This window comes from Populus trichocarpa, chromosome 5 (genome assembly GCF_000002775.5).
Source record: "Populus trichocarpa isolate Nisqually-1 chromosome 5, P.trichocarpa_v4.1, whole genome shotgun sequence".
In the NCBI taxonomy this organism is placed as follows: Eukaryota; Viridiplantae; Streptophyta; class Magnoliopsida; order Malpighiales; family Salicaceae; genus Populus; species Populus trichocarpa.
In genome coordinates this window covers 1942425-1965142 of record NC_037289.2, presented here as the reverse complement: position 1 = coordinate 1965142, position 22718 = coordinate 1942425, and the positions used below count along the sequence as shown (strand labels likewise).

The following is a 22718-nucleotide window of genomic DNA, read 5'->3' as shown; positions in this document are numbered from 1 at the left end:
CTCATAATCCGAGTTTGGCAAGTTAACTTGGGTTGACTCGGGATATTTTTTTAATTGATTTTTTTCAATTGAATCCTTCAACATTTGGTTGATTAAAAATTGTGCTTTGAAATTTTTTTTCTATAGGATTATCATGATCTCATGACCCGGGTCGATGGTTAGCTCGGTTGCCTCAAGTTTTTTTGTGTTCTTTTTAAATGCACATGTTTTTCAATTTCATCCATTAATATTGGGTTAATTGAGAATTAGGCTTCATAATTTATTTTAGTTTGCTTTCTATGAAAATATCCCGATATCATGACTCGGGTCACAGGTTTCGTTGGTTAACTCGGGTTGTTTTTTCGTGTTTCTTGTTAATTGTTTTTTTTTAACAATTTTATTCTTCAACATTAGGCTGATTGTGAATTCAGTTTCCTTATTTTGATCTGACCAGCATTGTAGCGCGGGAAATTATCTTGTATTAACCATAAAATAAAAGAAGAGAGGTTTTTATTGTACCTCTCCTCACAAAGCACTATTCATTGGACTAATGATTTGCTTTTTTTTTTCTCTTTTTTTTCTGTGTTTTTTTTTCAATCAATGTTTTTTTTTTAATTTTATCCTTTAATTTTAAATTTATTTTTTTTATAAAGTTATCTCACTCTCATGACACAAATAACTAGTTTGACAATTTAACCTGGTTGACTTAGGTTTTTTTTATTAATCTTTTTTTTCAATTTCATCCTTTAATATTGGGTTGATTGGAAATTAAAGTCCATGATTATTTCATCCTTTAATAGTGGTTTGATTGGAAATTAAACTCCATAATTATTTCATCCTTTAAAACTGGGTTGACTGGAAATTAAACTTCATGATTTGCTTTGTTTATTTTCTATTGTGTTATTCCGGCTTCATGACTCGAGAATAGTACTTTACAAGTTAACCCAAGTTGACTCGGATAGTTTTTTTATGTCTTGTTTTAATTAATTTTTTTTATTTTATCATTCATCACTGAGTCGGTTAGAAATTGAGCTTCATAATTTGTTTTTATTTGTTTTATATGGGGATATCTTGGTCTTACGATTAAGGTCACAAGTTTTGATATTTTAATACTGGTTAAATCGAATTATTTTTTTATTTTTTTTGTAAAAGATTATTTTGATTTCATGATCTAAGTCACAGGTCTTTCAAAATTAAATTTGTTTTCTATTAGGTTGTTCTCATATCATGACCTAGATCACTAGTTTGACGAGTAAACCCACCTTCCACCAACCAAAAGGGCTTCATTTTCTTTGAAGGGAGCTAAGGTTTCTCTACTGGTATAATTACCATTTGGAATCCTTGCCATCAATTTTTTTCCCTCGGAAACTTGTTCAATTTGAAATGCCTTGTAGCCAGCTTGAAAAACTTTGGAATGAAAGTTAGGATATGCAATAATCCAATTTTGAATTCTCTAAAATTTTCTTATAATTTTCTTATATGTTATTTTATTTCTATTTTTATTCATAAAAAAAAAAGAAAATTTTCAAAATTTAAGAATATATTTTTCTCGAATCAACTTTCATTTTCAAATCAAAACCAAATTTACCAGGTCAATACAGGTCAAACCATGTCGACTAGGATAAAAAATGAGTTTCGAGCCATCTCAGGTCAAAACCGTCATTTTTAGTCAAAACCAAGTCCACCGGGTCAATATAGGTCAAAGCATGTTGATCAGGATAAGAATGAGTTTTAGACCGTTTTGGGGTCAAAACTATCATTTTCAATCAAATTAGGTTTATTGAGATAACTTTTACACAATTTAATTTTAAATCAAAGTCAGACAAGAAGTTAGGTTTGAAGGTTTTTTTTTCTTAATTTTATTTTTTTTAATTTCATCCTTATATTTTTTTACAGGATAACGGGGATACCTTTGGACTTTAATTTTAAACTTATGTTAGGTAAGAAGTCGGATTAAAAAAATTCAAAATTAACTCACTAGGCCGAATTTAATAAAAATATCAAGTAATTCTCAACACTTAAATATTTTTTATTATATTAAAAAAAATTATACAACCTCCAGCAAACTAATAATATTTAGAAGACTTCGGAGTAATTTATAAGTAATTAAAGAAGCAATAAAAAAACAAAACAAAAAAAATCTAAATGGGCTTCGATCTGTTACCAATCAGACCACACCAGTACATAACCCAAAACCAAAGGCCCAATTCATTCTATCTATCCAAGCCAAAGGCCCAACTCTCCCATTTCAAATTAAAACGCTCCGTCCCTCCCAATCCCAAACCTAAACAAACAACATCATATAGCCGTTAGAAACCAACGGCTCTCATTTCAAGCTTCAAATTCCCAATTTTAAACCCTAAAAATCTTTCACCTTTCTAATTTTCTCCCTCTCTCAATTTCAAGCCCTAAAACATGAATGGTACTCCCATCTCTTTCTCTGTATCGATAGATACGCATAAATTCTTGAATTATTTTATTTATTTTTATGGTTCTTGTTTTATAGATCGAAATTGTTTGATTTCTCTCAGATCTGACGGTCCAAATGATTGAAGAGATCTGCGATCGTATCAAGACCGTTCAAATTTCAGATTCCAGCCCTTTTCTCTCTTCGACCACAGGTTAGAAGAAGTAGCTTACTTTGTTTAATTAATATTTCTCTGAAATTGATTTTTTTAAAAAAATTCAGTTGAATCCGTAGAAGATACGAAATTCGATACAGGTTCGTGTTTTTATAAAAAATATATATTAGAAATTATTTGTTTAAGTAATGATTATCAGTTTATTTTTTTATATTTTTTGCTTCTGCTTAGACTTAGAAATTGTAATTTTGAATTATTTAATTTTATTTGTTATTGAATTTAATTTTTCATTTATCTTTTTTAATTCTAGGGTTTCTAAAATTTTTAAAGTCGTTTTTAATCAAGAGAAAAAAAAAGAGTTAAATTGAGTCAAATTCGGTGCTGTAGAACTGTAGACATTTGTATTTTATATTGAAATTGTTTTGACTGAACAAGGTTATTTTGATTTTAATGAATTTTCAGGAGAAACTATTAATTCGGAGGAGGAGAGCGTATCAAATAGAATTCGACAAGTTTCCCCATCTCAGGGGCCAACACCGCCCATTTTGCAGAAAATTATCAATTTAAGTGATAAAATTCAGGTACTTATTTTGAACTTTGGTGGTGTTGGGTGTCGTATAGATGACTTGAAAAGACTTGGTTTTAGTTGTAGAATTCAGGCAATTTTAAATTTCGTTGTTTTAGCTAGTAAATTAGGATTTTGCATTATTATGTTGATGGGGGTATTGATTTGTTTTCTTTCTTTGAATTTAATTGTTGTTGTTTCAGAATTTGAAGAAAGAACACTCAAATCTCTCTAATCAAGTAAAGACTGCCAAGGATTCCTTTCTTGGCCCCAATATTTTAGACACCCTTCAAAAACTCGGTGAGTATCCAATAGTGAAACTAATTTATTTCTTCTTTTCATTTTTTTTTTTTTGAGGGGTTTGGTTTTGATAGTTTACTAGTTGAAATATTGGTCAGGTAATGAATATGAACTTCTTAAAAAGAAGTATCTACAAGAGTTGTCTGAGAGGAAGAGGCTTTACAATGAGGTGATTGAGCTTAAAGGGAATATTAGGGTCTTCTGTAGATGCAGACCACTAAATCAAGTCGAAATAACAAATGGTTCGAACTATGTAGTTGAATTTGACTCTTCCCAAGATAATGAGTTGCAGATCATTTCCTCTGATTCTTCCAAAAAGCAATTTAAGTTCGACCATGTTTTTGGGCCTGAGGATAATCAAGGTGATCTGATGTTTTATTTTATGTATTGCTACTGCAGACATCCTGTTAAAGATTATTTGTGCAATTGAAGCATCTAATCCTTTGTCTCTATGATATGCAGAGGCTGTTTTTGCACAAACTAAACCAATAGTCGCTTCAGTTTTGGATGGCTACAATGTCTGCATATTCGCCTATGGACAAACTGGAACTGGAAAGACGTTTACTATGGAGGGCAGCCCAGAAAATAGGGGAGTGAACTACAGAACATTAGATGAGTTGTTCCGAGTTTCTCAAGAGAGAAGTGGCATTATGAGATATGGTCTTTTTGTTAGTATGATGGAGGTTTACAATGAGAAGATAAGGGACCTCTTGATTGATAGTTCCAACCAACCGCCTAAAAAGTTAGTTTCCTCTTTTATTGCTACTGTATTGATCTGATAATCAAAATATAGTCATTTGTGTCGAATTTTTTGGTTGCAAAAATTTTATATTAATAATTTTCTGTAGCTCTGATTTATATCATTTTGCTACTTGATGATAATTAACTATTGGTTAGTACAAACATCATGCGTGTGGCTATTTGACAAGAAAAGTGGAACATGGAAGTTCTGTATTAGCCCAATTTTCATTTGAGCACTCTATCTGCAAATGATAATAATACCTTGCTCCTCTCTAGTGTAGATAAGCATGACATCTAATTGGGTTTAGGGTTTAAAAGATTATGTACAAGACTCCTATTTGGAAGCCCATTGGTATGAAAGATTTAAAGTCTAACGATAAGAAATTGAGTTACATGAATGAAGTTTGATGAAATTTTAGTTTTTCTTACATGCATAAAGGTTGGAGATAAAACAAACAGCTGAAGGAACACAAGAAGTCCCAGGACTTGTTGAAACTCGGGTGACTGGCACAGAGGATGTGTGGGATTTACTCAAGTCTGGAAGTCGGGCCAGGTCTGTTGGATCAACCAGCGCTAATGAGCTTAGCAGCCGTTCTCATTGGTAAAAATGAACTCTGCTTTCTTTTCTTGGTTTATTCTTTCTAAGAATATACTTTATGGATCACATATAATAGCAACTAACTAGTTTTTTGGATCTGTGAATTAACTATTCAAGAAATATACTGATTAATTGAAGTGGTAGTACTAATGACCACAACATTGTTGGTCCGTAGTTTGTTGCGAGTAACAGTGAAAGGAGAGAATTTAATAGATGGACAAAAGACAAGAAGTCACCTATGGATGGTGGATTTGGCTGGTAGTGAACGTGTGGGAAAGATTGATGTTGAAGGTGAAAGATTGAAGGAATCGCAATTCATTAATAAATCTCTTTCAGCACTTGGTGATGTTATATCTGCCCTCGCATCTAAAACTGGCCACATTCCTTACAGGTCTTTCTCTCACACAGTCACTCTTGTAAAATGCTATCCAATTACCTTATTAATGAAGATATTTTTTTTCTTCCGATCAGGAACTCAAAGCTAACCCATATGCTACAGAGCTCTCTCGGTGAGTATTAAGTTTACTATTTTTTATGGTTACCAGTCATTCTTATTGTCTTGTTTGTCAGTAAATGATGCTAAGTGAAACATGAATGCAGGAGGAGGAGATTGTAAGACCTTGATGTTTGTCCAAATAAGTCCAAGTGCTACTGACCTTGGAGAGACGCTTTGTTCACTAAATTTTGCGAGTCGAGTGCGAGGAATTGAAAGTGGTCCTGCCCGCAAACAGGCTGATCTCACTGAACTTCTCAAATACAAGCAAATGGTATATATATACTGCTCTATTTGATGAAATTTCTTTTGTCTCAGTTTCTTTTACAAAAAATGGTATATATTCACATTTTCTTTCCTTCTTTCTTTCCTTTTTTAATTACAAATAATCAGGTAGAAAAGTTAAAGCATGATGAGAAGGAAACAAAGAAGTTGCAGGATAGCTTGCAATCATTGCAGTTGAGGCTTGCTGCTAGAGAACATATCTGCAGAACTCTCCAAGAAAAGGTAATTATGATGGCTTGAGCTCCATTTAATGTTTTTTATTTATTTATTATTACTATGAAACATGTGGAAAATTTATTGGAGCTGTTTTTTCGTTTTTCTTTTGCTTTTATTGTCCCTTAAATGGCATTTTTAAGTCATTTTGTAGACTAACAAATAACTCTTCTTACAATAGGTTCGAGAGCTTGAGAATCAGTTAGGTGAGGAAAGAAAAACTAGACTAAAGCAGGAAACACGAGCCTTTGCCGCTGCTGCTTCTCAGTCTACGAAACAAGTAGTAGAGAAGAGAAAAGTAGATAAGAAGCCACCTCTGTGTCCTTCAAAGTTGAGGATGCCGTTGCGAAAAATCACCAATTTCATGCCTCCACCATCTCCTCTACAAAAACAGAAAACTGGTTCTGTTTTATCTTCAATGCATGACAAAGAAAACAATCCAAGAACCACAACTGCAGGAGCAAATACAAAAAGCCTTGTGAAACCCAGACGTATGTCTGTTGCAGTCAGACCTCCTCCTCCAATGTCAGCACAGGTTTTTCGGCCTAAGAGACGGGTATCCATTGCTACCCATCGTTCAGAGCCAACCTCAAACATGACTACACCACTTCAAACCTCGCAATATAAAAATGGGAATGTAGTTGGCAGGCAGACATTTGTCAGGGACCCAAGAAAGCCAAGGAATTCAAAGCTGTTCTCTCCATTGCCAGAGTTCAGGACTGCATCAGAGACTACACCTACTGTTATGAGAACCAGTAGTAAATTCATGGGGAGTCCTCCAGCACAAGCAGGTTCTTGGAAGCCAAAGCACCCAACAGCTGTTGCACTGCAACGAAAATCTCTGGTGTGGAGCCCGCTAAAGCTAAGGAGCTTTCAAAACAGGAGACCATCTTTGTTGCCCTATCGACCATCATCAACTAATGAGGTGCAATAAAACTTTAGTCTTCATTTTCATGATAAATAGTAGGAGTATATACCTTTTTTTCTTGATTCCCATCTTCCCATTTTTCTTACATGGATATTAATCGCAATTGTATGCTACTTGCCTACTAAAATTCAATGTTCAGTGACATTGTTCTACATCAAAGATTCAGACTCATTCGCGGTTGGATGTTATTTGCTTTCCTACATGAGTCAACAACAGTGAGAAACACAGATAAAAAACACACATAGGAGTTTTTCTATCCCTCTGTGAGGTTTTGCTTTTTTGATGAAGAGATCTTATTTAAAAGTGGATTTGTGACAGAGAGAGCGAAGCTGGACCAGAGAATTTGATTACTGAGTTTTTCTATTAAATGCTCTTTACAGTCAAGTAATATTTTCAATGTATGTGTTTCATGAGATAAGGGCATGGAGAATAAATACTTCCCCAAAAGAAATAATTTGGTGTGGCTATTGGGTTAACGCTGTTTTTTTTTTTAAAAAAAAAATTATATATATATATATATATATATATATTAAAAAAAAAAGTTGCACTGTTCAACCTTAAAATTACGAAGGTTGTGTTGAGAAATAGAATAGCTTAACTTTAAAATTTTTAAATATTTGAGGTTACGCACAACAGCATAACCTCAAAATAATTTTTAAAATAAAAAACAATAGGTAAAATTATAATTCATAGCCTAATCTGAATTAAATTCAATTTAATTCTAAAAATTATACATCTCGTCAATCTTGATTTACTTATGATTAATCTAATTAAATCTGATAGTATCAGTATAAAAAAATTAAAAATTAAAAAAATAAAATAATATCATTTTATTAACAAATGGTTGGTCCAAGCCACCCAGTGATCCAAGCCTTGTTTTTTTTTTTTTTTTTTAAGGGTAAAATCCCGCCCAAGTCAAGTAAAAACAAATATAATTTGAATTTTCATGACCAGTGCTCTTGAGTGAAGCAACAAAAACTGTTTTTACATATTACTTGCATGTGTAAGTATGTCCTTCATGATTTTCTCAATGTACTCAGACAAGACATGTATGATGAGCACACACACCTACCACCCTGCAAAAAGCTTGCTAGGAATCAGAAAAGATGGCAGATCCGGAACCCCAGCTTAACCTCTTCGAGAATCATCCAAAAGATGGTGAATTTCACTATCTATTTAGGAAGAAATTAACTCATAGTGATCTTTGGCTGGGCTTGATTTTGGTGGGGAAAAGGTCGAAGGAGCACCTTCTAGAGCTTAAAAATTCATCGGCTAGTGTTAAGCTTTATACACCTGCTTCAGCCAATACTTCTGTGAGTTTTCAGCGTCATGGTCGCCAATCGACTGTGCAGCTAAGTAAGGTTGGATGGACAGAGATTGCCACCAGTAATGGCTTTGTTGAGGATGATGAAATTGACTGCTGGTGTGTTTATCATGATGAAGATGGACAAAGAAGAACAAGTTTGCTCGTTCAAAAGATTAGCAATTAGTAAAATTAAATCACATGCTTGATCTATGCTAACATTAAGCTTAATTATAGTTCAAATTGTAAGGATTATTTTATATTTGAATTCACTCACGATCACTTTATTGCCCTAAATTGATGTGTTTTTTTGGTTAGGAGGATCAAAATATGGTTTCTGATAGATAAAGGAAGGTTGCTTATGGTTGTGTAGGAAAGCAGGGAGCGTCAGTACTACTCACTGTATTCAGAGATGCATAGATTTATTGTCATCATCATAGTTTTCTTAGTAATGGATATGGCAGTAATAAATTAGAGACTTTTTTTTGTATTTCTATGTTTTCATTTTAAAAAGAAGGATACAATTTGCTTAAGAGGTTAATTCAATGACCTGTCAATTTGAAATCTAATCAGAATTAAGTTCTTTTCAAATCTATTTAAATGTTGACATAGTCGAACCCTAGTATCAATCCACAACAGGATTGGCTTGCCCAAACCTTGAAATTTTATTTTATTTTATGTATATAAAACAACAATTTTTATTGTCCTAATCCCCCTGTATAAATTGTATGAAATCTTTTTTATTCAACCTTGGAGTGATGATTTTCATAAAATTATTAATTTGCATGACAATTTTTGGTTAAGCAGAGAAAGTGTTCTAATTATTACACATCCGTGTGACCTATGAAATCTTTTTTCTACCGAGTTTGTACTTCATGGTTATTTGGATTGTATTAGAGAATAATATAAATCATATTCTGGAATCTTATCAAAAAGCTTAAGCTATTGAGTTGAGATGATTATTTGACATGGTATCAGAGCTTTGATAACCAAACGGTCACGAGTTCAAATCTCACCATTTCTATTTATTTGATAAAAATTAAGCACAAGGTAGTGTGGATCTGTGCAAATTTCAAACCCAAAGGGCTTTCACTTAAGGGGTTATGTTAGAAAATAATATAAATCATATTTTAGAAACCACTTTTCGGGAAACAAACATAACCTAATGCTTCAACCAATTTCGTGAGTTTTCAAGATCATCATAAAGTAAATTTGTAGCTAAGTAACATTAGTTGGAAAAATAGCATAGTTTTCAGACCCGGCCCGATCTAAGGCCTGGGTTCCAGGTTTTGACCGGGTCACCGGGTTTTGACCGGGTCGCCCGGGTCAATTTTTTTTTAAATCAAAACGACGTCGTTTTAGTGGGAAAAAAAAAGTCAACGGGTTGCAACCGGGTCAACCGGGTTTTTTCTTCCCCTATTTTTTATTCAACCCGGGTCCCGGGTCAACCCACTGAGCCGGGTTGGGTCGGGTTTCAAAACAATGAAAAATAGTACCAAACTTATGGCAATAGAACTTCTGCTGATGGTTAAAGAAGTAGGAACGCAAAAGCTCTATTCTTATAATAAGTTGTTAATTCAACATTATAATAAAACAAAATTATCATAATATATGAATAAGAATTTATAGAACTCCAATGTACTTTCTATGGATTGCATGCTCATACGGCCATTTGAATTGCATGAAGCAACAAAAATGTTCTTCCATATATCTTCTGCATGAGTAAGTTTGTGCTTCATGATTTTTTTATTGTGCTCGTCTAAAAATATGAACACAAACCTACCCTGCAAAAAGCTAGCTAGGAATCAAGCAAGGTGGTGGAACCCAAACCTAACCTCATTGAGAACTATCCAAAAGAATATGGTGAATTGCACCGTTTGTTTAGGAAAAGATTAACAAAAAAAAATCTTTGTGTGGGTTTAATTTGTTAGAGAGTAATATAAAACTATTTTTGGAATCTTACCTAACAGTTTAAATTATTGGACTGAATTGGTTTTTTGATATGGTATCAGAACTATATTAACCAAGCGATCATGAGTTCAAATATCATCGCTTTCATTCTAATTAATAAAAATTAAGTATAAAATAATATGGGACTGTGTAAAACTCAAATCCAAAGAGTTTTCACTTGTATTAAATAATAATTTATGATAAATAAAGGAATGTTGCTGATGGTTGAGTAGAAAAGCGATAAGAGACTAAATAAATAGTTAAATACTTACTGTATTGAGAATAATTTTCTTAATAAATGATATGGAGTTTTTTTACTTTTTTTTTTTTTGGTATTAACATGTTTACGTTTCAAAAGCAAAGGACTTCCTTTTCGATGATTTTGGTATTAACATGTTTGATTCGTGGCTATATAGGCCTGAAAATTTAGGTCCCTGTTCTTGGGTTTTTTAGCGATTGTAACTTAATCATGGGCTTAGTAATCTAGTAGTTAGGTAATCGTGATATGTTGTGTATGTAATCGTATCACACGATTATTTCAAGTTAATTTTTAATAAAAAAATATATTTAGATGTTATAAATGTGTTTTTTTTTTGTTATTATAAGAAACTTTAATTGAGAACTGAAAAGTTGATTTTGTGTTTAATAAAAAAAATTAAAAATTAAAAATATATAAATTAATAAATTTTTACTTTCATTTTAAGGAGTAAAATATAGACATACCATAAATATTTTATCTTGTGTTGCGAGGCACTTTTTGAATGTTTTTATTTAATTATATAAAAATAAAATTGATTTTTTTAAAAGTAATGAATTAAATATTGTAGTAAAAATATAATTTTTTACTCTAAATTATTTTTTTTATTAATGAATTTTTTAAAAACAAAACAAATATTTTTTTTAGCTATGTGGTTTGTTGCATAAAAACTAAAGGCAATTAAAATAAATAGTTTAACCATTTTTCATCTAAGAATATAAAAAACAAATATTATGAACCTCTAAAAACTTATTTATAATAACAAAATATATTTTAATCAGTTTAAAATATTAATTCGAATCAAATTTAAAATGAATTAAGGTTTGATTTGTTTTTTCCTATATTATTGAAAGTAAAAATCATCTTTATTGAATTTTTCTCTTAAATTAAATTTATAAATATCAAAATTCAAGTTATTAGTGAAAACTTTCTCTCTTCTTGAATTTTTTTGGTAAATTTATCTTTTTTGGTAAATTAGAAAGGCATTTGTTGAATTTTTTTATTTAATTATATAAAAATTAAATGGATTTTTATTAAAAAAAAGTAATGAATTAAATATTATAGTAAAAATATAATTTTTTACTCTAAATTATTTTTCTTATTCATGTATTTTTTAAAAACAAACAAATATATATATATATTTTAGCTATGTGGTTTGGTTTGTTTCATAAAAACTAAAGGCAATTAAAATAAATATTTTAACCATTTTTCATCTAAGAATATAAAAAACAAATACTATGGACCTCTAGAAACTCATTTATAGCAATAAAACATATTTTAATCAATCTAAAATATCAAGTGGAATCAAATTTAAAATGAATTAAGATTTGATTTATTTTTTCCTATATTATTTAAAGTAGAAACTACTTTCATTGAGTTTTCCTTTTAAAGTTCAATTTATAAACATTAAAATCCAAGTTATTAGTGATATAATTTGACCTCATAAAAGCTTTCTCTCTTCTCAAGAAATTATCAAAACATATCCCATAAAAACTTTGTTAACTCAACAATGTTTACTGTAGGACTAGCGTGATCTCTCTAATCATAAGCTAGTAGAAATATTAATATGCATAACTAATTTCGATTGTGCAAAGAGAGTGTTCTAATTAATTTTTACACATCAAATGCATGACTTATCAACTCTTTTAATTATTCAATGATGTATTTTAGGAGATTTTATTCCAAATCAAATCCTTGCTGAGATAAACATAAAGATCAGATTCTATATAATATATACATATAAATTTATTTGATCTTTAAACTTTTTTTTTGCACAATTGAGCCTTTTTAAATCGAAATTGGAGCCCAATTACATGTGTTTTTGGGAGTGAGGGTTAAATTGAAAGAAATGGCTTAAGTGAAAAACACGGGTAACATAGGTAGCAAATCTGTAATTTATTTCAAAAGTTCATTTTAGTTCCCCGACTTTTTAAGCTATTAGGTAGCCGGTCCCTATAATTGTTAAACATTATATTTTGGTACCATAACTCATTTTCCTTTCTTTTTAGTCCTTTTTCAGTGGAGGAGAGAGGGGAGTCGCCAGATTTTAATTACTTAGAGAGAAAAGGTTGTCGTTTGTGACGATTCCAACCACTAAAACGATCGATTTTTTTGTCAAATGGTTTCATAAAATGAGGGGAGTTAAGATTATGTGTTTTTTTACCTTGAAAACATCTAAAAAAAAAAAACAGATACGAGCTCAAGAAGATTTTTGGTTTCGGGTTAATTATGCGTTTAGGGGTGGTTTATTGTGTTTTTTTAGGTCATGGATTGGTTAAACAAGGTTCCAAGGGTGTTTTTTAGATGTTTTGGGTCAAAAATAAGTTTTTGGGTTGAAAAACTAAGAGCCTCATTTTTCTAGTCACCACAGTAACTGGATTCTGAGCAATTACAGTCGACGCATTATGTGCCAAAACAGTCGACAAGTCATTTATTTGTTTTGGCCAAGAATGGGGCCGACAACACGTCATCCGCCCTATTAACTTTAGGAAAAGAAGAAGAAGAAGAAGAAGAAGAAGATCACCCGCGGGCCCTTTCTTTGTGAGTCAGGCGTTAGGCCTGGCTTACCAGGCCCACAACACGTGGCCTCATTTTTTTTTCTTTTTTATATTCTGTTTTTTTTAATTACTAATTTTTTATATGTATTTATAAAAATAATTCTTGCATTTATGTTTTGATTAATAATCATTCCCTATTATTGTTTTGGCTTATGTAGCCTTTCTGACATAGCAATTATTTTTTAATTATATTGAGTGTGTTTAAAAATTTTATGAGGTTGGTGTGATTCATCTATAAATATTTTTATGTTTTATAAACTTATTTTTAAAGACAAAAATTTTTTTTTATTTTACAATATTTTTAATATGTACAACCCTGTATAAAAATTTTTTCCTTTTATTTTATTTAATAAGTTTGCGTGTGTATCAATTTCTGTTACAAATTGATTTTTATAAATGTATTCATTAAACATAATCCGGTAAATGACCCGTATTGTGATATTAAATATCATAATCTACATTTTTTGCTCAATTTTTCCAATTATATTTTTATTTATTGTTGATGACTTTTTTTAATTTATTTACAAAATAGTTTGTGATTTATGTAATTAGATGCATTCATAAGTTTTTTTATTTACATTTAAGATTTTTTATGTAAAAAAATGCTTTGAAGAATTCTACATGTTCAGTTTTTTTTCATGTATTAGTGTTTTTAATTTGATCCTTATTCTTTTAATTTTTTTTATTGAATCTTTTATAAAAAATTTTTGTTTTTAATTTCACCTTTCAATCTAAGTTGATTGTGTATTTTTTCCCCTCATTCTTTTTATTTTTTATTTTTGTTAATTTTTTATTCTTTTCAATTTAACTCCGAAATTGAAAATTTGTTGTTGCCATTTGATTTATTTTTTCTTATGGTTTTAACCCTAATTATTTTAATTTTTTTTTTTTGTCTAATTTTTTTTCAAGTCATCCTTCAACATTTTATTTCCTAAGGATTGGGCTTCATGATTTTTTCATGTATAATGCTTTTGATATGATAACCTGGTTCATGAGTTTGAAAAGTTAATAGGAGATGACATCTTTGATTTCCTATTTTCCTTTACGGTATTGTTGTTCGATGTTTTTTTTTTATAATAAAAATGGCTTTGAGGTTATCTTCAATTTCTTTTTTTACTGAATTATCTCAGTCTTATGACCTAGGAAGCAGATTTTCTAAGTTAATACAAACTATCTTGCCCCTTAATGTCCAGATTACATGTCTACCGTGCTGGCTCGAAATAGCTCACACCAATTTTTTATCCTTTTTTTTTATCTTGTTTCGTCCATCCATATTTAATTGGCTAAAAAATAAACAATATCATCATTTTATTCTTGGATAAAGTTTTTTTCTCATGTTATCGTGATGGCTTATATATGTGTGTGCGCGCGCTATCATTGCCTCTCTTTGTATCCATATGAGTTAAATAAAGCCAACTTATTTAGTTGGTTAAGACTATAACCCAAGTAATTGGATTTCTTTTAAAAAAAAAAACATGTTTACGACGTCTAAAAATATTACTAGAAAAATAGTATGTACCCGCAACATAGTGCGAGCACCAATCTAATGATAAATTAATCATTAAAGCCAAGATTGCTTAATTATTCAACATCTTACCTTTTTAATTAATCTTTTTAGTGTGTGTTTGTTAATACGGTAAAAAGTATTTTTAAAAAGTATTTTGAATTGAAAATGCATCTAAATGATATTATTTTTAGATTTTATTTTATTTTTAACATCAATACATCAAAACTATCAAAAAACACCTAAAAAGCATTAATTTAATACCTTTTTAAATTAAAATTAGTTTGAAAAACATGTTAAACCACATTATTAAACACGTTCTTAATTAAAAAAACTTCTCCACAACTAGATTATATATAGACAAACATTAATATACATGCACCTACCAAATTAAGAATAAAATATAAATACAATACTAATACAACATTTTATAACTTAGATATAAGACCCAACCTGAGTCTGACTCGGCCTAAAATTTAGGTTGCGAGTCTATCTTCTTCTTCTTTTTTTACCAAAACAATGTTTTATTTATTTATTTAATAAGATGATATAGTTTTGGTAAAAAAATCCAATTCAAAATGCAATATTACTTGGATATCAAGTTTCAAATCAATGAGATACTAAGATTGATTTGTTGTACCCATTTTATAATTATGTTTTGTTATGCTAGTAGAAATTTTAGAATATCCCATGTCCACTCAGAACCCATAATGATCTGATGACCTTTTGTAAGGTGTTGGTATGACCTTTAAGGGAACACTTTTTCTAAGTGTTATCCCCATTTTTTCAGTCATGTCCATGTCCTCTGGCTTGAGACCTTCTGGCAAAATCCAATCAAATGAAAGCAAGAGCGATCCAAGAGCCAAGGGAAGTACACGAGAAGCAAGAGGCATGGCAGGGCACATTCTACGGCCAGAACCAAATGGTATGAACTCAAAATGACGACCTTTGTAATCCACCATGTTTGATTCCAAGAACCTTTCTGGCTTAAAAACCAAAGGGTCATCCCAAGTCTTTGAATCCCTTCCAATAGCCCACACATTAACTAGAATTGTTGTCTCTTTAGGGATGTAATAGCCTAGCATCTTGCAAGGGTTCATGGCCATGTGCGGGACTAAAAAAGGTAGAGGAGGGTGAAGTCTCAGTGTTTCCCTGATGACTGCCTTTAGATATGGCAGATTCTCAATGTCTTTATCTTCGAGCTTCTTGTTGGGGCCAATGGTGCTTCTCAACTCGGATTGGACTATCTTCAGCACTTTAGGATTACGTAGAAGTTCAGCCATGGCCCATTCCAAAGTGCTTGTTGTTGTATCAGTCCCTGCCGTAAACATTTCCTATAAGAAAAAATCATAACAAAAATTAAGTATGTTAGTGATTTAATTTTGTATATTATCTCTTATTAATTGCTTTACTATGATTTGGAAAAAAAACCCAAGCCCTAAGATAAATATTATAATTAATTTTTGTTTTTGAACATTACTTAAAAGCAAAGATATTATACCTGATTTAAACTCCAAGTCACGGGTTGAGTGAATTAAATAAAATCAATCAAAACAATATTATTTTAAAAAAATATTAAAAAAATCAAATTAAATTTTGATCAAATTAATTAGTATGATCAACCAAGTTAAACATGATCAACTCAAAGTTCATTTTATTTTAAAAATCAGCTTGAACTACAAACCAAGTTAATTGGATTCTAAGTTGACACATCAAGTTAAGTCATGTTTGATAAATATGTTTAAAAGCACTTTTAATTATTGAGTGAATCCAATCAACATCGTCATATATTATTATTTTTTAAAAATAAATATGTTTCTGTAAAATATTTTTTTATTTTTTATGTTTGATTTGTTTTTAAAATAAATAATTAATGTTAAATACTTTATAATTAAAGAAAAGATAACCTTAAAATAATAGAGAATTAACAACTCACCGTTATAAGAGATAAAAGAACATTTTACGAGATTAGCTTCAATATTAAATTATGATCTCTATTATTAATTAATTCATGCTGTTTTCTTTTCAATACATATTTTCCATACATACCAAACAGGCAAACACTAAAAAAAAATTCAATTATTTTTTTATTTACATAATCAATCAATAAAAAAAATAGAGTGTTTTTTAAATGAAATATATATTTCTCAAGACAAATTATTTTACATAAAACTAACAACGTACACCCTTATTTTAAATATTCCACGCCTCAATCCCAGCACTCCAACCATGATTATCTATTGAAGGAGTATATGCTTACCAAAAAACTATCAAAGGAGTAGAGGGGATCCACCATAAAAAAAAAATTTAATTCATCAATTATTTAAATTGTTGTTAATTTTTGTTAGGACGTTACTAATTAGTTCTCTAATTCATCAATTATTTAAATTGTTATAATTCTTATACTTTGTCTACTTATAGTGGCATGTGTAAGAGATAGGACAGAAGAGATCAGAACCAAAGGAAAAGAGATGCTACTTACAAAGACAATCACATTGATCGTTGTTGAAGAAAATCTAGAGGGCTCCTCCACGCCATCGCCACGAAACTCCAAAAGCACATCTAGGTAATCTTTCCTCTTGTCATCTCTACTATTTTCCTTTTGCATACTCTCTGTTCTTTCTTTGATGAACCCTCCTGCAATCTCAAAGGCTCTTGCAACATGGAACTGTGTCTTCCTCCTTATACCTTGTGGATCAAGCCATCTTAAAATTGTCAAAAAATCAGCCATGTTAGGCTTACCTGCCAACTCCATGACCTTACCTGCATGCTGAAAAAACTTAGCTCCCTTCTCCGATTTTGGGTCCAATAAATCTTTAGAAAACATGAGGTTGCCAATAAGATTAAAAGCCATCAAGAAAATGTATCTCCCAAGGTCAATAGCGCTAGTGCCATTGGCGCTACCATCTTCTATGTATTGCAGCATGCCATCGATGCACCTAGTTCGTGCACCCTGCATGGCATCAAGGCGGCTTGTCACAAAGAATTCGGTGGTGCATAAGCGCCTTAACATGCGCCAATGCGGTCCATATTGGGCTGTGATTATAGACCCTTCATTGCCAAAATCACCTTTCATAGCCTCGTAGATTTTTCTCCCAGCTAACACCGCATCATGATTCTTGAACATCTCACGAGCCACTTCGCTCGAGGAAATGACCACGTTACACATGGACCCGAGCCAAATGGTCATGATTGGACCATGAACACGAGCCAAATTAGTAAATGACTCGTGTGGTGCCCAACCCAACTGGAAGATGTTGCCAACCACTGGCAGTGGTCTAGGCCCTGGTGGTAGCTGCCCTTGCTCTTCTGAACGACGGTAACGACGTTCAGTCACCACTGCCCATGCAACCCATAGCAAGACTGCTAGAACCAGACCTGCAATTTCATAGTCCATATCTTTCTTTGTGTGTATAACTAGTGCTGGTTTCTTGTACCCTAGGTAGGCTCCATTTTATATAGAATTCCATGCATGTCACGTTAAATATTGTATATTGATCAAGTAAAATTAGTATTCGTATTCTTTTGATAGGAATCTAAACCAATACATATATGCGATGGTATACATTACAAGAATGAATAGTGACAAATTCATTACAATTTCTTGATAATGACATTTATTTCTTGTTTTTAGCTTAATACATGTATCCTTGCTTTCATAAAATATAAAAAAAAGAGGGGCACAGCGCAATAGACTAGAGACTACAAGAAGTAGCCTCCAATCACCCAAGAAAGAAGCTAATAATGCATAATTAAATACAATTCTTTATGCATAATTCAGATCCATCGGCTTGGTCCCCTATCCCTCCAGCGGTCCCAAACCCATCGACATATCTTCTTGTTATACGTGGATTGATTAACTTATATGCTGCATGAATTAATTGATTGACTTAGTCCCGCTAATTTGATTCCAAATACATCAATTTTCTTGATGAAATCCAAATACATCAATTTAGTTTGATTAGTTTTATAGATTTCACCCCATAAATGCTCAATGCATAATTTGCAGGGAGCTAATTTGATTCCTTTGCATAATTTGCAGGGAGCTAATTTGATTCCTTTGTCTAAATTCCGAACTTTAGAGGTATATATTCTTTGCACTTTCAAGTTAGAAACGATAAGCTTCGTCTCTTTTTTATTTTTCCCACACTTTAACTGACAAGAGATTAATTTCATTGAAACATGACCTCGTACAAGGAAGAGAAGAAGGAGAGACTACATGAGACTAGAGGCTGCATGAAGGAGCCTCCAATTAACACTCAAGAAAGCAACTAGTAATGCGTAAATACAATCTCTCGAGTGAAGTTAAGAGCTTTGATGATGATTTTCTATTATTTTTTAATGCAATCTTTTATGTGAATTCTTTTAATTTAAAACTTGCACAAATTTATTATTAGCTATGTTGATTTAATTTTAAGTATAAAAAAAATAGGGTGGTGAAAATTGAACTCATAATCATTTAATTATTAAAATTATAATATTATATTATATAGATGTTTTAATTTTAAATTTTAAATTTTTGGGGTGAAAAAGCAATAATATTTCTTATATTACTGCCTTCTAATGCATCCAAATCAAAATCAGACTAGTTAAAAAGGTACATGTAAATATGTTCATAAAGGATGACAAAAGTAATTAAGAAGTTCGTAAATCCTAAGGTGGTTAAAAGGGAACAAATGTGTGTGTGTGTGTGTATTTGAGGTGGTCGGGATTTAATTAGTTAAGTACTTATGTCTTCTTCTAATAATTAAATTTCTTATGGATTTCTATTGAAATGTGTACGAATTCATATTTTTATTATATGAAGATGTCACGCATTAAACAATGAAAACTTTATAAATTTATTAATTGTTTTGTCTAGAAAAAAAAATATTTAATAAAACTAGTATTTTACTAATCCTCAACCCATCAGAACTAAAACATATATTCTACAAGTACGTATTTAGGCCTAGGTTTTTCTAAGTATAATCATGCACATTAATTCTTGTGTGCTAGAAAGATAGCAAGCATGAGATATTCGTGCTGTGAGGATCGGATTGCCCTAAATATATTTTGAATTAGGGTTTGAGATTTTTTTCAAAACTTTTATTGGTTTTGATTATACAGGCACATTCGTACTATATAAAATTATTGTATTGTGTGGTTATTTCTTTTCTATTTACTGTGATATTCTTTGTATATAATAACAAATATTATAGATGGTGATGCATGCATGCATGCATGGTGAATCTGATTTTGATTTTGATGGATGAAATCTTCCAAAACCTCACTACCTCAGCTAAGATAGACAATAATTCAGATCCATCGGTTTGGTCCCCTAGCTATCCCTCCTGCGGTCCCAAATCCATCAACATTATCTTCTATGTTACGTGAATTGATTAACTTATGTTGCATGAATTGATTAACTTATGTAGTCCCCTCCTGCGGTCCCAAATCCATCGACATTATCTAAAATAATTCTCCTAATAAAGTTCCTGGCTAGCTCCGCCCCTGTTTATTAGCCATGGCAGCTCTTATGAACCATAGTGGTAAATAGAATTCCCCCATGACTAGCTAGCTAAGGTCACAGGGAAGAAATTCGATTTGTTTTTTCACATCTAATTCATGGATCATGCATTATGCTAGCTAGGCCAATTCATCCATGCGTAATTCTTCTCAAAATTCATTAATCACTCGCAGCCTTAGATTACATTCATCAAGGTGATTCGTACAAGGGTTAGGAGCAGGAACAGATCAAGAACATGGAAGTGCAACCACTTCCAACTGATGGGGAACTAAAACATTATTCACAAAAACCTTGATTCAAGAGGACATGCATGCTAGAGACTTTACTCTTCTTGGAGATTCAAATGATTGCTCAGCTAATCTACGTACCAACACCAATCTGCAATGAAATTGTCACAAGAGAATATTGCAAACCAGGATGCATCCACCAAATCAAAGATTGGTGACCATTTACCATGAAAGTAAAAGCAAGAGCTTCAAATTGCAGAAAAACCATGACTCAAGATGACATGCTAGGTTTAGCTCTTGTTGGAGATTCAAAAAGCTTCTTAACAAGTCTACCAAAACCCATGCTCGATGAAATTGGCATTAGAGGACTAGAAATTGAGATCTACACACCACCAAGCAATAAGATTTGGGTGACAATTTACTATGATAGGGCAATCAAGAATTTTCGATTGGAAAAGATTGCTTGGGCTGAAGTTCTTGTGAAAAGTGACTTCAAAGTTGGTGACAAAATTGCTTGATGGTCACTTCACCATGCTGATCTTGGTCCAAATGGGATCTTAGCTTTACTGATTGAAAAGGTAACAAATTAGTAAATTTTTTTATTGATGAATTTAATAATAATTATCATTCTTATGGGAAAAAAAGAAAAATGAATTAGCTTATAATTATTATTATTTTCCTGAAAATAGGTTCCTATTGACATTGACAACGAGGGTGGTGGGTAACAAGGCAGGGCTGAAAATGCTGGGGATGGCAAGGAGCGAAGAGTTTGAGTCTGGTGCAATTGGTGTCCTTTCTCCTCTTTTACGAGAATAAATGTTGAAGGCAAATACATTTAGGGAAGAGTTTATTAGTTTAATAACAGGTATCTGTTTGGCTTGGCATTCCGTTTGTTTCTGTTTTTTAAAATCTTTTAAAATTATCTTTCACTTGAGAAAAAAAAAACAGAATGATATTTTAAAGTATTTTTAATAATTTTAATGTGTTCATGTCATAAATAAAAAAAAATAAAAAAAATATTATTTTAATATATTTTTAATTAAAAATTACTTTTAAAAAATATCATATATTACAATATCATTCACAAAATAACAAGTTGATATTTTAGGGCTAGTATGTTTGTAGATTGTTGAGAAATAAATGCTATTAGAAAATAAATAAAACATAACATTTTCAAGATTCTTGCATTAGTATTGATTTTATTTTGATATGATTTGATTGTCATTTTTGGATTGCATGGAAAGGGTATTTTTTTTTTTTTTGCCTCTTCATCTTCCGAACTCAACTTAACCTAAACTTCACCACAAATAACTAGGTGCTGGTCATACAATTTTACCATATAAACTTACTAAGTCACTATCATCCACGTTAATCATATTGATTACACATCGTTAATTTGATAGCATATTGCTTGAATAACCAATGTTATCTAATATGTCCCTAGAGTCAACTCAATAAATTGTTAATTTGAAATTTAATTGAGATGGAGTTTAAAATTAAATTAGATATAAGTTAACTTGATTAACCCAACAAATTTACCTATAATCTAGTTAAAACCCAATTTGATTTTTTTTTTTAAAAAAACTTATTTTATTTTTAAAAAAATTGAAACAACATCATTTTAAATTGATTTGAGTTAACCCACTCAACTTGTGACTCGGACTTTAGCTCAGGCTGATTTTAATAACTTTATGCACAAGCTTAATAAGAGACTTAGCCTTGGTCGAGTTTCAAATTAAACCATACAAAAATTGACTCGATTACTTTTTTTGTTGTTTTTTTAAATGATGTCATTTAACTTTTTTTTTAAATCTTGAAACAATATTATATTAAATTGACCTAAATAAACTTATTAGACTCGTGACCCAAGCCTAAGGGCAAGTCATATGTATAGTCGGGTTTAAAAACTTTGTGCACAAGATTTCAATGAGGGACCATCTCTCAATAAAAAAAACTTTGAGGTCCGTTATTCTCAAACCTTTTGGTACCATATACAAATACCCATAAATTCAAGGGCCACCCACAACAAACAACAAAAATTTTCAAATTCAATCTGCTATAATTATCCCTTCAAACCCCAACCAGTAACAACAAGATCATACCATACAATACTCCACTCACCAACGTGTACGGTGATTAACTAAAACAAAACTGTACAAAACAAGAAAAATAAACAAAAAAAATATACAGAAAAATATCTGATTGGCCAGCCCACCTTTATATTCAAGTTTCGCGGCAACCTCTCTCTTTCTCTCTCTAAAAGCGCTTCTCTTTTTCGTAACTTCGAAAACTCTCTTTTATTTCTCTCTCTAAAAAACCCTTCTCTATAACACATAAAGCTTGCATATTTCTCTCTTCACAGCCCTTTGTTTCACTGTATGACTTATACCCAGATATCAATTACTCTGAATCTGTAAGTGTATAGTCTCGGATCTGTGAATTAGGGTTTTTAGAGGAGTAATTTTGAGATTTTTGTTGGGGGGTTTTACAAGGAAAATTTATTTTTTTTTTGGTTTCAAAATTTGATTTTTGTTATTTTTATTCGTCTTCGTTGTTTTTTTTAGGGGATTTTGGAGATGGGTTTTGAATTGTAGCTTGAATTTTAGTCAAATTTGAAATTTTGGGTTTTGGTGATGTTTTGAATTTGATTTTTTTTTTTCAATTTTGGGGGGTTTATTTTTTAATTATTTTAGTTTTTTCTGAAACTCATTTAAAAAAAATTCTGAAAAT

The 22718-nt window shown here is 31.2% G+C and overlaps 3 protein-coding genes across 17 annotated transcripts in view; 2 read left to right on the top strand and 1 right to left on the bottom strand.

The window, feature by feature from the left end:
- The window catches only part of LOC18098713 (kinesin-like protein KIN-14S), a 120756-nt gene extending 113913 nt beyond the window's left edge, over positions 1 to 6843 (top strand). The window contains exons 1-13 of one of the 7 annotated variants that reach the window (XM_052452908.1): positions 1898 to 1919; positions 2511 to 2600; positions 2669 to 2701; positions 3024 to 3142; positions 3330 to 3426; positions 3525 to 3788; positions 3889 to 4168; positions 4607 to 4768; positions 4941 to 5156; positions 5237 to 5274; positions 5366 to 5532; positions 5652 to 5765; positions 5938 to 6843. In XM_052452908.1, the coding sequence (XP_052308868.1) occupies positions 1913 to 1919; positions 2511 to 2600; positions 2669 to 2701; positions 3024 to 3142; positions 3330 to 3426; positions 3525 to 3788; positions 3889 to 4168; positions 4607 to 4768; positions 4941 to 5156; positions 5237 to 5274; positions 5366 to 5532; positions 5652 to 5765; positions 5938 to 6690 (2340 nt within the window). In that variant the 5' untranslated portion in view covers positions 1898 to 1912 and the 3' untranslated portion in view covers positions 6691 to 6843. Of the gene's footprint in view, positions 1 to 1897; positions 1920 to 2260; positions 2402 to 2510; positions 2601 to 2668; positions 2702 to 3023; positions 3143 to 3329; positions 3427 to 3524; positions 3789 to 3888; positions 4169 to 4606; positions 4769 to 4940; positions 5157 to 5236; positions 5275 to 5365; positions 5533 to 5651; positions 5766 to 5937 lie in introns of those variants that run through there. The other 6 variants (XM_052452907.1, XM_052452906.1, XM_024601786.2 and 3 more) reach the window with 6 other exon arrangements.
- Positions 6844 to 14573: 7730 nt separating this feature from the next.
- LOC112326111 (cytochrome P450 76A1-like) overlaps positions 14574 to 22718 on the bottom strand; it is an 81050-nt gene continuing 72905 nt past the window's right edge. Inside the window, exons 1-2 of one of the 4 annotated variants that reach the window (XM_006382462.3) lie at positions 16738 to 17736; positions 14574 to 15589 (exon numbers count right to left, since the gene is read on the bottom strand). In XM_006382462.3, coding sequence (XP_006382524.2) covers positions 14954 to 15589; positions 16738 to 17652 — 1551 coding nt within the window. In that variant the 5' untranslated portion in view covers positions 17653 to 17736 and the 3' untranslated portion in view covers positions 14574 to 14953. Of the gene's footprint in view, positions 15590 to 16737; positions 17737 to 22718 lie in introns of those variants that run through there. The other 3 variants (XM_052453012.1, XM_052453011.1, XM_052453010.1) reach the window with 3 other exon arrangements.
- Positions 22183 to 22718, top strand: part of LOC18098701 (rab escort protein 1) — a 101668-nt gene continuing 101132 nt past the window's right edge. For 4 of the 6 annotated variants that reach the window (XM_052453006.1, XM_052453005.1, XM_052453008.1 and 1 more), the window contains exon 1: positions 22205 to 22401. The gene's annotated coding sequence lies outside the window, so the exon portion shown is untranslated. Of the gene's footprint in view, positions 22402 to 22718 lie in introns of all 6 variants that reach the window. The other 2 variants (XR_008059244.1, XM_002306313.4) reach the window with 2 other exon arrangements.